The sequence below is a fragment of the Notothenia coriiceps genome, unplaced genomic scaffold (genome assembly GCF_000735185.1).
Source record: "Notothenia coriiceps isolate Sejong01 unplaced genomic scaffold, NC01 NC01_scaffold00026225, whole genome shotgun sequence".
Classification (NCBI taxonomy): Eukaryota; Metazoa; Chordata; class Actinopteri; order Perciformes; family Nototheniidae; genus Notothenia; species Notothenia coriiceps.
Window position 1 is genome coordinate 173,926 of NW_011358926.1, and position 15,132 is coordinate 189,057.

Genomic DNA, 15,132 nt, shown 5'->3' on the forward strand with positions numbered 1-15,132 from the left:
GGAATTGATGAAATAAAAGCTCTGATAAATTCTCAGTAATGAAACATGAGGGGGACCCTGTCTCAAGCCATTTAATCTCTTTTCGCATTCTCCATTTTTTCTGCTAATGAGCCTTATTGACAATCAAACAGAAGCTGTCATCCCCCAGGATGCAACACTCCCAGCCCCTGCGTGTTTGTCATAGTGTCCTGGCAATCAGAGCTGCCTGCAAGACCAGGCTGGCAGTTAGTGGTTCTCACAGCAGCACTGCCTGAAAATGGCACACTTCCTGTAGAGTTGCAGCTGCCACCTCTGCTACTTCCATTACTTTCTATAGCATGCAGATGTTGTATCAACATTCCCTGCCAAGGGGACTGCAATAACTGTGAGATTCATGCCATGTTTCAGAGGCACGTCAATTTCTCAAGTGGCACAATTAAAGAGGGAAATACAGTACCAGGTTTTTCACAGGCGCTGAAATCGGAAAAGGGCTTTTTTCACTTTCTTTCCAAAGGGGGGCCGTTTCATAAGGGTTCAGAAATCCACCCTATTTTTACTGCCCCTTTCCTGAGTTGAGCTGCTCTGTGAGCCTTTGTGCGGCAGACCTGTCGTGACCCACAGCGGATATGGAAATGGGGCTAAGGTTTTATGGGCCAAACGGATTGGACACAGTCAAGCTCAGGGGGCATGAATATTGGATGTTATTTCTGCTCCCTTTTTATGTAATCCATTGCCAATACATTATTAATAGATGATATCATATCCAGAACTACTGGACAAAGCACTACAGAGGGGTACTATGAAAGGAGCTCTATGTGGTGGAGACTGTGGCAGAAATACAGTTCAAGTGATATTATTTTATCACCGTAGCCTAACACTTCCTGACCAGGCAATCTTTACAGCGTAATTTTTGGACTAAGTGAAGTTCGTAAATGGAAAATATAGTGAATACTGTATTTCTGTCAGGGGTAAATCCTGCTTTTGTGGGTTTGAAATGCACTGAAACATTGATGACGTATCAAATGACACCCAAATACAAGTTTAATGGATTTTGAAGCAGTGGGATACTTTGCTCATCCTCCTTGACTGCAGCGAGTGAAGTGGAAATCTTCGCGAGGATCTAGAGTTTTCCTTGCAAAGCTGACTCCCAGTGTACAGTTGCAGAGGAGCAGGGTCTTTTCTGATGTACCGATTCACAGACACGAGGCTGCGCTAATGTGGGACCGTTTAAAAAAAAAAGAAAAAAAAGGGCTCCTATTCCCTGTTTCAATTCAAATGTGGGATTGTGCAAAAAAAGGTCATAGTCCCTTTTTTTGATTCATTGTCATCTCAAAGTTTTTACGAGTCGCAGCAGCACCGTCCTACTCATGTCTAAACTTCACGAGAGTTCTTTTTTTTTTCTCCTCACAAAGCACATCACTCAGCGGTTACACAAATCCTGTCGGTCCGCGAACAAATCCTTGAAAAGTACTTCTCAGCACTGCCCACGGAGCATGGAAGACAAACTGTCGTCCACCTTTTAATTTTACGCCCCGACTTGATACTGTACACAAATTGGCACAAAGGTATTATCACGTCGACATCTATTAAGCGTGAATGTATAAGCCCCCTCAATAAGAGTTACATAGGGAGTGGATGCGTAAGGTAATATTCTCTTTTTAAGGTCAGTTTGAATTGTTTTTCCTCATGGGAAACGGCAGATTGATAAAGAGCAAACAAAACCCTCTTTTCTGAATGCTTGTCCTCCATGGCCTCAATGAAGGTTTCATTCCTTTATATCATCCAGCCCAATTCCCAGCATGCACGGCCATTGTGGCTCTTTCAACTGGAGCTCTCCATTGACTGGCTCATTGTCCGGCCGCTCTTTTGTGCGCGCTATCACCAGAGCGCAATCTTTCACCTGAACAGCACAGGAGAGCAGCCGGGCTGTGGTCACGTAAAGCCACTGAGTCACCCGTGGAGACGCCAGGCCGCACAATTAACCCGCCGCTAATTAAGAAATGTTCAGCCTGCATATCAACTTTTAAGAATCTCCGGTGACGCTTGTTAATAACGCGGTTATTAGTCATGCTCAGGCACTCGGCGTCAGACAGAGATGTTCAATATTACCGCTCAGGCTTATATTATTGAGAGGAGGTGTTTTTGAAATATAACAATGCACGAGCAGATGTTTGAAGCGTGGCCCTCGGCAACACAAGGCTAGTTAAGATCGATATTGCTTTCAATATTTCTTTCCTTTGACAGATAACCAGTACTGAGGAAAGTCTTGATAAGAGTGGCAACATATGGATGTGGCGAGCCTCGCTCTCTTTTGATTGCACGACCCCTTGACCTCAGCCTGTGTTTGAGAGGGAGGCAGCCACATGGTACGGTGGGGGTCTGTCAGGCTCTGGTTATGGGGCATTATTGACCCAGGATTTATAAATATTTAATGCACACATTAAGATCATGGTGGAGGGTGGCCATTAGAGTTCTCCAATAAAGAGGCTCTCACAATGATTGAGTGGTGTGGCAGAGCTAGTGGCCGGTCGTTGGGTACAGGGAAACCTGCTGAGACAATATACTGCACCTCCAGCCTGCCTGCCAGGCTTCAGAGCTCTTAAAACTGCCAACAACTGCGCAAACGTGTCTTTTTTTGATTGTCTTTTACCCCCAGATTTCTTTTTTCCTCTCTCATTTTTTTCTGTTCTTGCTCAGGGTTATTGTTTTCTCGATGAAAGACTGTTTCCTTTGTTTCATGTAGTGGACATTCAGGACTAAATGAAAGTACAGTTCGTGCAGCGTTTTGTCATTGAACAAGGCGATAGATCCAGCCCTGTGTATCTGAAACAGATAATGCAATGTCAGGAAGCAGATGTGTGGCAATTGTTATCAGACACATTGGATTATCGAGGGAACGATTTGAAGCACAAGGCGATCGCAGCTGAAAATGAAATGGCTCTTTTGAGTGCATCTGTCCTTTGCGCTATCAGCAGCTCCTGGACTATCTGCCGGCGCCGTGAGATCCGTGCATGCTGGCTGACATAATAAGCTGTGATATGCTGATTGCCACTCAGGTTTGCCGTCGGTTAATTGTGCATTAAAGGCAGAGGTGGTCTCGGACAATGTTGCCTTGATGAGAAATTGACATTTTGTGACCTGCTCTCCGCGACCACTCAGGATGCCAGATAAGATGCGCAGTTGTTTTTAAGGAGAACACCATTCTTCCCTCAAACACTTCTATCCTTCTGTTTGACCCACTTGATGAGTATAGATTTCACTTTGGCCCCCCTTTTCAGCGCTCAAACTATAAGAGGTTCAAAACGATACCAGCCCTTATAGACAAAGGATAACCTTGCTCTTTCAATGTATTGATTCTTTATTAACTAGGTGGCTTAATGCAATGAAATGAGGGATTTGAATGAGCCCCATTTGGGGTGCTTTGAATAAAAAGCTTGCACTGTTTATGAATGACTACAATGAACCTTTGAAGCACCACAGATGCAGGAAATGCTGATACAGAGACCAGTAGGAATATGTCACAATGTCAGAGTGCTTTGCGGAAAAAATGTGAGTAAAGAGCAGTTTTCATCTTTTATGGATGTTACACTTTTCCACAGGTTACAGTTATCTCTATGGCAAAGTCTAAACACTACAACTTACAGACGAATCACAGGTTTGTCTTCAGAAGTTTCTACTGTCTTTTTTTCTTTGTTCTGATTGTCAGTTTGTCTGCCAGCCAAACTGTACTTTAAACTGAAGAAGTCCACAGTTGAGGAGCTATTGTGTTTTTACTGAAAATTTTAATAAAACATCACTTATTCATTTCTGTTTCCATTCCAAATGTTGACATTTTTTAATTTTCTTCCCTGTAAACACATGTAAGCTATGTGGCAGAGTCATAAGTGGTGAGTAAAAATGACTTCTATACATTCTACAAAACAGAAAAAAATACAACCACAAATGGAGTGTTTTTTTTATCTCCAAGGTTGTCCCTCATGCACATTAGTCTCTATTGGATCTTAACAACTATCATATGGGTCACAAACAATTTATTTGACAATACAACCAACAAAGTTTTCTCCAAAATGGTCTGTATAGATAATTTAAAATCAATATAAAAATAAACAATGAAGTTTGACTTCCCCTTTAAAAAAAATGGACAGAGAGTCTTGACGGAGTAACACAAATTTTTTGAGGATACACGTGAAATATATGCACATTGCATTTCATCAAATACAAAAAGAAAACAAATGAAGGCAACAGTTCTTGGCTGAATTATCTGTGCTGCATCACTATATTAAGGGCATGACGATTAATACATACATAATGAAAAGCAATATACAAAATTTCAGAGATAAATACATTATTTATAGTTGATATGTTACAAAATTCCCTCAGTGAGCGCAAGTGTGTGTTGGAACAGAAATATGACGATGAACTACTTTACTCCTACATTCTCAATGGATTTTTTGTTTTTTTAAATGTTTTTTTGTTGATCTAAAAGAACATGAAAAAGACAGATGTATAAATATTTAGCACAAGTTTGGCAATATCACAATAGTCTACAATTGTTAACCACATATAAAACACATAAGGGAATTGGAGCTAGAAGGGGGAGACTGCTCCTCATCAACAAGAAACAGACTTCACAGTAGCCTAGGAATGCATTAATATACAGTGCTAGCAAAAAAGTTGAAAAACATGGCAAAACACACTTGCTTAAAAGGAAGCTCTAGACATGGAAGTACATCATATTCATCAACAGAGCAGTGTTTTGTACACATCAGTGTGCTTGTTGAATCAAAGAGGATTTTTTTTTTTTACTTTTGAGGATGATTTCTAGCTACAATAAATTACAAAATTTAAGTTAAAATGCAGGAATGACACGTGATAGAACCTTACCCACCCAGCCCCTCCCCGGTTACTCGTTGTACTTTTATGATCAATTTTTCTACATTATATATCTCATATATTTTCCAGTTGAAATTCAAACTGACTTGGCCCCTGTGTATTTTTCTCACACATAAAAATACAAAAAGTCACATTATAAAGACACACAACTGTTGTGAATCTATTAAAAGAGAGTTGAAACAGAAAAACAATGTCTTGAAGTTCATTGGCAAATGTACTGTACATCAGTGTTTTTACTTTACAACCAGATGGTGAGTCCACAGAGTCCCTTCCAGTATTGAATGTGTGGTTGATTGGACATGTCCATGGCCGAAGCACAACCCGACAGGTATACAAAATAAACCCTTCGTCATCCCGCGTCCTCTTCAAGGGTGATACAATGGGGGGAAGGATATACACAAAAAAAGAGTCCCACAGAAAAAAAAAAAAAAAGTGTTCCTCTTGAAATCCTTTTTTTTCTGCAGGTTGCGAAAGTCATTTAAAAGAAAAGAAAATCGTTTTCTTTCTTTTCATTTTTTTTCCCTTCATCTTTAAAAACAAAAACAAGCGTTTGACTATACATTACACCAGCGATTTTGCTGTGTGCTCCTGTGAAGTGGTAATGTGTAGACTGGTGCTTGAGATGATGAAAGTGCATTTACATTGGAGGGACAACCAGACCGGACATGGCTGGAAAAAGAGAAGAAGAAAAAGGGTTAGTTGATTTGCCTTAAAAAACAGTTATGGCTAAAAAAAAATATTTTTGAACAATTTGTAATTCTGTGTATGTATCAATGTGTGTGCGTGTGTGTGTGTGCGTGAGCCATCTGACTGCATAAGTGTTTGAATGTATGCCTAAATGTGCCTGTTTGCGTATGTGCCTGTGAGTGTTTGCCGTGTCCGCCAGCCTGCTGCTGCACGTCCTCCTAACGCGGAGACTTTGAAAAGCTCCCTCCTGCTCTGACATTTCAGCCCCCAGCATGCCAGTCCTGCTATGTGTGATATTTCTCCTGGCGTTGGGGTAATGGCAAACAGTGGCCCAGACTCCCAGGAGACGCGGCCGTGGTGACGGCAGAGCAACAACACGGTCACTTCCCACAATGCCACAGCGCTACAGTACTAGACACTCCTCAGATTGCTTCTATCGCTTCCTATCCTCCCCTCCTCTCTTTATCCTTCACTCCTCGGCACTGAACAGCACATTAGTCGTACATTTCGACATTCCCCAAGTCGTGCCTCCGCGTCATTATCTAAGAGAGATTACGCTAGATCAAAGGTAGCTTCCGTTATTCTACCAAGACCATCTGCTTAGGATATCATTAGCAACTGTACCTCACCCGGAGAGTTTATATATTCAGTACTTTCACACGTTTTAACAATTAGGCGACTAGTGAAGTGCTGGGATGATGTATTATTATATTGCTCTGAGTATATTTGTAGAGTCATGGTTGAAATGCTTTTAAGTTTGCCAGCGCAGATGATGGCAAGGCATTGCTCATTAATTTCTGCACAACATGTATTAATAAGTATGAACGTGTAGCAAGATGAACTTTAATTTCCCACTTCATTAAGCCCAATGTTATTAATCTTGGGGCACACACTACGGCTAAGCTTGTTTTCAAAGTAATCATGTTGGTCATGACACATGCACAAAACCTAATAAACATAATTACTAAAACAATTCGGGGAAGGTCTTTTCCTGCGACATCGGAGGGGATCATTTGTAAGAAAGGGCAACAAGGAGGTTTGTTTGCGTTGCACAGACGGCGGCTTCCAGTCGTGTGGGTGTGTGTGTGTGTGTATAGGCATGCTTTGTGTGTGTGAGTGTGAACTGAAAGGTGTAAATTGGCCTGTCAAAATGCATATATTTGTAATGATTAATCCCTCACCGAACCGGACAGAGGCCTGAGCAGCGGTATCTGACCAGTAGTCCGTAGGGAAGGGATGAGGGGGTGAGGGGGGCTCACCTTGCAGTCCGTTGCCGTTGGCGCTGGTGCAGGAGGGGGGTGGGGAGGCCTGGGGTCGGACCACAGGGGCGAAGGCGCTCTTTTGTTTAACTGCAAAGACGATAGGGAGGGAAAAGGAAGGAAGGAGGGGTGAGAGTGAGAACGTGCTGTGAGTAGTGCCGAGGAGGGAGAGGGCAGTTAAGGTAAGGCTAGGATAGTATTACTGCCGGGGGGGATACACGATCAGTACTCACAGACCCCTACCATCAACATCTCGTCCGGTTGAACAAATACAGGTGGCACACGGAGAAATAAAAAGGGGAATATTCCTGCTACCCTCGGCTACATGTGTGTTCTGCGAAGTACTAAAACTAAACAAGCCCCCGTGAATGAACAGTAATATATTATCACCATCAATAATGTTATAACCCTGTCACGAGTGATTCATAGAAGTGAAAAGGAATGTGGGAGCTGGAATTAAATCAGCAGCAGCTTAGTGCTACTACAGCGTGCGATAGTGGCAAGCTACTCACTTCCATATGGGGAGTTGGCAGAGGATCCGTTGAGGAACCCGGGGGAGCTTGGCACTCCCAGGTTCATACCGGCATTGCCGTAGCCATTCATGCTGTTGCTGACGGAGTTGTAGCCCGACTGCTGGGGGGTGCTGCTGGAGATGTAGCCCCGGGGGGACACGCTGCTGGTGTTCCTGCTGTAGCCCACTGAAAAAGCATGGGTGGGAGATAGAAAAGAAAAATTCATTCATTTCATTCCTACAGAGAAAAGTTCACTTATTACGGTAAATGATCATGGGAATTGACTGCTGCAATCAAGCGTTTTTATATCGGCACATGCTGCAGATGCCAGTTTAATAAGAAATGTGGCACTTAATTGGACCCTTTAACTGCCTATATTAAGGTGAGTGAACCCAGTGTTTAAAAACATAATTTCCATCAATTCTTCTCATTTAAACGAGTGAAAAAAATGTTAATTTTCTAATTTCGCTGCAAAACCCCTGTAATCCCCCTAAGGACCCCACTTTTGAAAACCACAGATTTGTGATGCCATATCCTTACACACATACCTTGGTCGTTGCCTTGTGACTCAGACACATTAACTGCTAGCTGGCTGCTGAAGGAGTTGACTCCCATCATGCCGTGGGAGGCTGTGTTAGCGAGAGAGGGGATCTGGTTGTGGTTGCGGGGAACGCTGTACAGGGCCTCGGCGATGTCAGCTGCCCTCTTCAGAATGATCTCCTGGAAAGCGTAGAGAAAGCAGCGGTTTCGTTATTTATGTTGTTTTCATAGCTTTGATGCAAGGTTCATGGCTATATGGTTAACACACAACGCATGTAGCCTACAACGTTCCAGATATAGTGATGAAAATACCTTTTGGATATACTATCAGTACATTTTCAATGGTTCCTTATATAGCAGAGGTGTAAGCGGTGTGTGGATACTGACCTGATTGTTGTGGGGCATTCCATACAGAGCCTCCACGAGATCAGCCGCTCTCTTCAGCAGCACCTCCTGATGAGCAAAACAAGAAGCGTCAATGTTAAGACCCAAACTGATTATGTTAAAAAGCTCCTGTGGTCCGCACACTAACAAACAATATCAAAAAACAACATTACACAGCTGGGTCGTGGAGAGCTTTAAAAATGTTTACATATTCAAGCGGCTAAATAAAAGCCACCCTGATTGAACAGGCACCGGTTCGTTTTTTACACAGCACTACCACTTTGCTCCTTCCATCCATGCAGAGCAGTGAATAATGTTCCCTATCTTAATTAAACTGGCATGGTCCTTTAAAAACAACACCTCACCCCTGTTTCTGGGCCTCACGTTTGCTCTGGAGTTCAGCGCCGAGTCCCCTCTCTTCAGAACAATAAAGTGAATTAGCTCTGGGTTAATCTAGTTCTGTTGTAATGACATTAAGGAATTTTTCAATTAACCTCTTTGACTGGCTGTTGCAAAGGACTTCACAAATGACTTCCCATCCAGCAAGAGCTGGGTGCTTGTGCCTTGGGGACACGGATGCTCAGGATGTGGTCTTATCCATGTCTGCATGCTTGCCCCCGCTTGACAATGCGGATTAGCTGTGTTGCTTTGGCTCTTAACACTGAAAATGAGTTGGCCCCGGATCCGTTCCCCCCACTCTGTTTGGGGCTTCCAGCTAGGTGGGGTTTGGCCCATTTGTGTGTCTTTATCTGCTCTTTGAATTCAGCACTTACAATTAAATCCCTCTCAAGCAACCAGGCTGCTCTCTTTGTTTTCTAGAATACAGAAGGCAATATGCTCTATGAAAACGCTCATCTCCTTTAAGAGTGCATCTAATCTGACAAAGGCAAATTGCAGACATGACTGTTGCGTGTGTTTTTAAAATGCTTGCTTGTTGTCACCTGCTGTAGAGCAGAGATTTGTAGACTGTGCTGTTAGAACTCTGGTTAAAAGCAATGCAAATCTGTCACCAGAAACATCTCAGATGGCGCTTGTTTTCTTCCCACATTCGCCGTGTTTTCTTTTGCGGGCCTCGGTAATTTGTCTGAAGTGTTCCATCACTTGGCAATAGCAGTGTGGGATTAAGACGGCAGCTGCCGTAAATGAATGTAAACACAGCCTTCGCGCCTTCAAACAGCGGCCTCCAAGACTTGGCCTGCATTTCCAAGGCACAGCGTATGTAGTGTTTACGGAGTGTGTGTATGGGCCCTTTCATCCTGAGGAGCATATCTACCACAGCCCTTGATTTATCAAGATGAATCACTGTAGAAGCCACTTCCAGCGTATGCCATGCTCTCTTATAGAAACATATCGCTTAATCCACCCCAAGTTACCGGATGGGTGGCTCTTAGAATGGGCATTTACCTCTGAAATTGGTGTGTATGCTCAACGTTGCATGCATCTAGTTTGCATACAAATAAAGAATTATGGTTGTCGTGAGGCAGGTAGACTAAATGAGAGGACCAGCTGTCTTGATGTGTTCTCATCAGGCAGAACAGATTTCTCTCTCTCTTGCTGAGTGAGATAAAGTGGTTTTCTTTCTTTTTGTCTGCAGTTAATAATTACCAATAATCTATTCTATCATATTTCAAGATCTCCTACATGGCTCTCAATTTTAAACAACAATTAAAGCAATTAAGACTGTCGCGTTCGCAAGCCATGTTTCATTCTCTGTAAAACGTCCTCTCCCTCCTTGTCCATATGGTACTTTGCAGCAGTGACATAAGGACAGCTTGGAAAAAGGAGGAGAGAAAAGGATATTGCCTCTCATCCTTAATCTGTCGTTTACCGCGTGGTGTCTTAACTAACCAAGCTGACTCGCAAGGCTATGCTTAAGTGCAACCTAGTCATATCCGAGGATGATGAGAAGTGCTGCACCCAATCAAGGAAGAAGTTTGTTTTCTTCTGACGAGACGCTTTCATGCATATCAGCTCACGCTGTGAATGCGATTAACACGGAATAGTGTTCTGAGGGCATTTCCATGTAAATCTCAATACTACTCCAGCATAAGTGTAATTGGCTTTCTTGTCATGGAGACATATCAGAACACGCCAAGTTAAATTGAAACAATTAAAGGCCGCAAATGATTTCTGTTGTTCTGTGACAAATGCGTGACAGATTTCTGCTATTGTTTGCCTTGCTTAGCATAAAGGTCCCGTGTTCAACAACTGTTTAAATGGAGCTGCTCAGATGACAGATCACCTCAGATTTAAAGGCTGCTTTTTTTTTTTTATTATTGCCAAGAAAAAAATGTGAGGAAACCATAACAAATGATGTGTTATAAAGAATATCTAACAATAAGGAGAAGAGGTCTAAAAGGACTCATTTGTGATTCTTCAAGCACTAGATTAACATGGATGTTGTATTTATATTATCACAGTTAATAAAAGAGGGCCTAGGTTATGTAGCTTGGAGTGCTAATGCCATTATAAAACTGTAAGGCAATTACTCTGTTAGCTCTAGCCTGAGGTAATGAATGCATTTAGAAGCATAGGGCCATTAGATGAAGGTACTTCAAAGAGCACAGGAAGAGAGATTCATTTAAATACATGGGTAATTGCTTGACATGAACACATTTGTAATATTTTCTCCTTGTGGATTACACAAAGAATTGGAAAAGAATGGGCTTATGCTCATTTTGGGAGGAAAGAAAGGAATCCAAAGCAATCAGCTTAATAATAAAACAATATTGAGTTTCCACTTTTAATTTCATAATGAATCTAATTTGTTACAGAAGAGAGAAATTGAGTGTGATATAATGTGATATCCAGTCTATTTGTCCATTACTGCCAGAGGGCACAAAATGGTATTATAAATTGTCTTTTTTATATTATGAATAGAAAATTGTTTTATAACAAGATCTTAAAAAGGAGGGTGAATTCCAAAGTCTCTGTTCACTTAACGCGATGCCCGCAAACCAATCTCCTTTCTCATCACTTGACTGCTCACACTTATTACTTTCATATTCACTCTGGACTTTGCATTGAATTTTTATATCTCCACTCCTCCCACAGGGTCAGACTGTCATCTACGATGTTGTCTTAGAATTACGAGGTAAACTTCAATCAGAGGCAGCTTCCCCCCTTTTTCTCTGTGTAGCAACAATATTAGCGTGCATCCCTTGCTATCCATGAGCACTCCCATATTGGCTTTCTGTCTCCTTACAATTACCACGTGTCTTACTGGTCCCAGGGAGAAGGCTGGTGGAAATCAATATAGCGCAGTAATATTATCAACTGGAGGGTGAAGTCATGGGAGGGGGGGGGTGGAGGCGGTGAGTGGACTTGGTGTCGATTTGCCTTTCTGCTAATGCACACCGCGCGTCCTCCAGCTTTATCTTCTTTTTATAGAGTCTCCCTACCTCACCTGCACCCTGTAATGGCTGTTTCTATATGCCGTTTCTGTTCTCATTCCAAATGTACATGCCTGCGTCAGCCTGCCACGGGCTGTTTTATTGGGAATGTGCTTTTGACCCCGTGAGCTGACCCTCAGATGGCAAGCTTAACAATGACGAATCACTTGGTGGGATCATTTACATGCCCCCTGAACCCCATATTTGGGTCCATTAGAGAGCAAATCAAATATTTATGTTGTTTATTGGAAGTGCAGGGTTTCATCTCACTCTGTGATTGTTTCATGCAAAGGCTGGGAGAGCGTGCTATATTAAGTGTATGCACGCCCAGGAAACTAATCTTGGGTTCAGTGTCAAAATCTGTCTCAATACCAACAGCGCTTTGTATTCAGGGAAAGAAGTAAGGTTTCTCCGTAATAACGCTGTGTTTAACATTGGTGCTCTCTTTGTTCTGGAGATTGCACAAAGACTTTATAAAATTGTGTAGACCAGCGATGCCTGCGGAGATAGAGAAAGCCATGTGGATATTAAAGGTAAGTGTACTTTACCTTTTGGTCTACGTTTACAGTTGAAATTAGAGTAACATTTCATGTCTAGGTGTTGTTTCCTGTCTCCACAGGGACTGAGTCTAATTGAAACACTTCATATACTGAAGCAGGAACTAGCTGTGATGTTCCATTTCTCCACATTGCCTTGGTCAAACGTCTATAGCTACCACACAGTCTGTTCTTTATTAAATTGCCCGTTGGACGTTAATGATATTGCTGTGTTGCATGCTGGGATTTAATAGATAAGGTCTTTAAAGGTTTAACAGTATTATTAAAACTCTAAGGTGGCCCCCACTTCACCACATGCCAAGGGGTTTTGAACGTAGTAATCAGTTATATTATTACACTTGACACATCTGGAACGTCAGTCACAGAAATGATTACTGGCAGGGTGGCAATTAGTGAAAACACACAGATAGATTTTATCAATAGGAAATGGAGAGAGTAAAAGAATCCAAGGGAATGAAAAGACTAAAAGAATCAAAGAGTTTCTGAAGGGGAGGGTAATCACAACAAAAATAAAACGTGCACCTTAGTGTTCAAGCTCAGGTCTTTCAACATGGCAGCCTTTTTATGTGCCACGCCGGTGCGTCTAAAATTGATGTGGCTTTCAACTCCATCACCCAGGTTCAAAAGAAAACAATAAGAAAGCCAAAGCATAATAACATGCAGTCTTTGTCTATTAGCTGCAGTAAGACTAGGGGGTTTACGGCACAGGGTTCTGTAAACAAAAGATTAAACCAAATCGAGCTGCAGAAAATGAAAGGAAAACATGAGTGGGGTAATGAGGGTGCAGACGTTGTTTCTGACCAGATTACCATCTCCACAGACTACTGGAGAGGAAAACGCCTGATTGAGCTATTTTGCCACACAGAGAGTTTACGCCTCTCTCCACACACAAAACCAATACCATTACCATGCTGGTTAGTGGGTAAGCCACATATTTGGAGCAAAGCTGTTACGGTTTTGGGGTCACAGTGCTTTGCCTTGATGGTAATGATGTTTTGTTTATTTGTCACATTCAGAATGTTAAGGCGTTTATAACCAAGCTCTGTTTCTGTGTGCTTGCTGTTCTGTGTTTCTCTGCTGCAGGGACACTGGACTCACCTTTGGTAACCTCTCAGGATCGCCGGGGTGTCTGGGAATAACCTTCTGCAGCCTCTGGAAACCATAGTCGATGGTTGGCTCATTCAGGGCTGAAAGTAAAAAATAAAAAAGGGAGAGGAAAAATTAGAACCATTTCAGATTCAATTTTGACCCAGGAAGAAACTAATTGAGAAATCTGTTAGAGTTTACAGAACAAAAGTCATTTCAGAATGCCTAATTTCAAAGAGACCTCAGGGGTGAAGAGATGTTTTATGAAACATCAGGGGGGCAAGTGATGGAAACTGACACGGGTTCCTCTGACACTCATGTCACTGAGTGTTATTCCATTAACAGCAGTGATGACCTACATCAGTCTGAGAATCCTTCAGAGGGACCCTCCCATCTTTTTTATCTGCTTGAGAATATTGACTACAGCAAACTACATAGCGGGGGTCTTTTAATCTAACCGAGCTTTAATAATCTGTGAAAGGCTGTCCACACATTGATCTAGTGTAAGTTGCTGTCATTTCACCCTTCTGCACCAACTGTACTGCAACACTGGGCCCGTGAAATACGGCGGGAGATCCCATGGAGCCATTAATCTCTCCCACCCCTCAAATAGTAATCTGGGGCATGAGGCATATTGGGCGATGAATCAGAGGCACAAAGTAAATGAATCATAACCCAGACTTTGGTGAGAGCAGGGCGTTTTATGTCTGACAGTCCTAATGGGTAATTGAAGGCTTCCTTACAGCTCCGCCTGATTCTAAACAATCATGTGCACACTCATAGGCAGGACCTGCTGGGAGGGAGGGCAGAGGAGAGAAGGAGGGGAGGAAAGGAGGAGAGCAGTGTAAAAGGGGGAAGGAACGACTTAATAGAGAACATCAGTTCTCAATGTAGATATCATTTTCAGGAGAGTAACTCCACCGAGCAAGGCGCTTCATAAATCAATGGCTTTCTATGGAGACTAATAAGAGCTGCCTGCCTCTATTCATTGTTCAGCCTGTAATTTGGCCCATCACTCATTACTCAGCATGTAATTTCAGCATTAACACCGCACAGCTCGCTGAACCTGCTGAACACCAGAGAATGTGAAAGCAAACGAATGCCCCCCCCGCACACACACACAAACACACACACAGGCAGGGCCACTGAAGCACGAGCCAGGGAGTCATGGCTGGAAAATGAACATTCATGTGTCTCACTTTTTCTTTTGTTCCTTCTCATCTAAATACACATGCAAGCATGCTCACACACAAACTGCACCCACTCACGCATAAATACAGTCATGTACAAACACACGCACCACTTCTGCCAAAACCTGAATACAGTAATTGCCAGCTCGACCGTGATCAAATGGAGCAATTATGTGTTCAAGCATGGACAATGTGAGGTGCTAATCGATAGAAAGGATCTAGCTTGCAGATACAGTGGTATACGGCCCTATTTGACGCGCACACCTGAATAAACCCCACGCCACATCAACATACACTGCTGGAAATCTGATTTGACATGTCATCATGTGTTCCGGAACGACAAAGGTCCGCTTCGCAATGTGGGGGGACCGCCATCTTCTCCTTAATAAAGGATTGATCTGCCTTATTGATCGTACATGACAAGGCTGTAGCAAGGAATTTGCCCCTTTCTTTTGTTATTTCCACCCCCTTTCTTATCTATGCACTCCGGCAGACCCATACATGTGTACACACACCGGCGGAGCATGCATAGTGTGTGTGTGTGTGTGTGTGTGTGTGTGTGTGTGTGTGTGTGTGTGTGTGTGTGTGTGTGTGTGTGTGTGTGTGTGTGTATGCACATGTATGCACATGCCCGGCTGAGAGTGAATGTGCAC

General features: G+C 42.7%; 1 protein-coding gene across 4 annotated transcripts in view; it reads right to left on the reverse strand.

The window, feature by feature from the left end:
* Window positions 1-5,344: 5,344 nt before the first annotated feature.
* ebf3b (EBF transcription factor 3b) overlaps window positions 5,345-15,132 on the reverse strand; it is a 65,283-nt gene continuing 55,495 nt past the window's right edge. For 2 of the 4 annotated variants that reach the window (XM_010784162.1, XM_010784161.1), the window contains exons 11-16: window positions 13,302-13,390; window positions 8,258-8,323; window positions 7,879-8,050; window positions 7,331-7,516; window positions 6,819-6,908; window positions 5,345-5,541 (exon numbers count right to left, since the gene is read on the reverse strand). In XM_010784162.1, coding sequence (XP_010782464.1) covers window positions 5,510-5,541; window positions 6,819-6,908; window positions 7,331-7,516; window positions 7,879-8,050; window positions 8,258-8,323; window positions 13,302-13,390 — 635 coding nt within the window. In that variant the 3' untranslated portion in view covers window positions 5,345-5,509. Of the gene's footprint in view, window positions 5,542-6,740; window positions 6,909-7,330; window positions 7,517-7,878; window positions 8,051-8,257; window positions 8,324-13,301; window positions 13,391-15,132 lie in introns of all 4 variants that reach the window. The other 2 variants (XM_010784160.1, XM_010784159.1) reach the window with 1 other exon arrangement.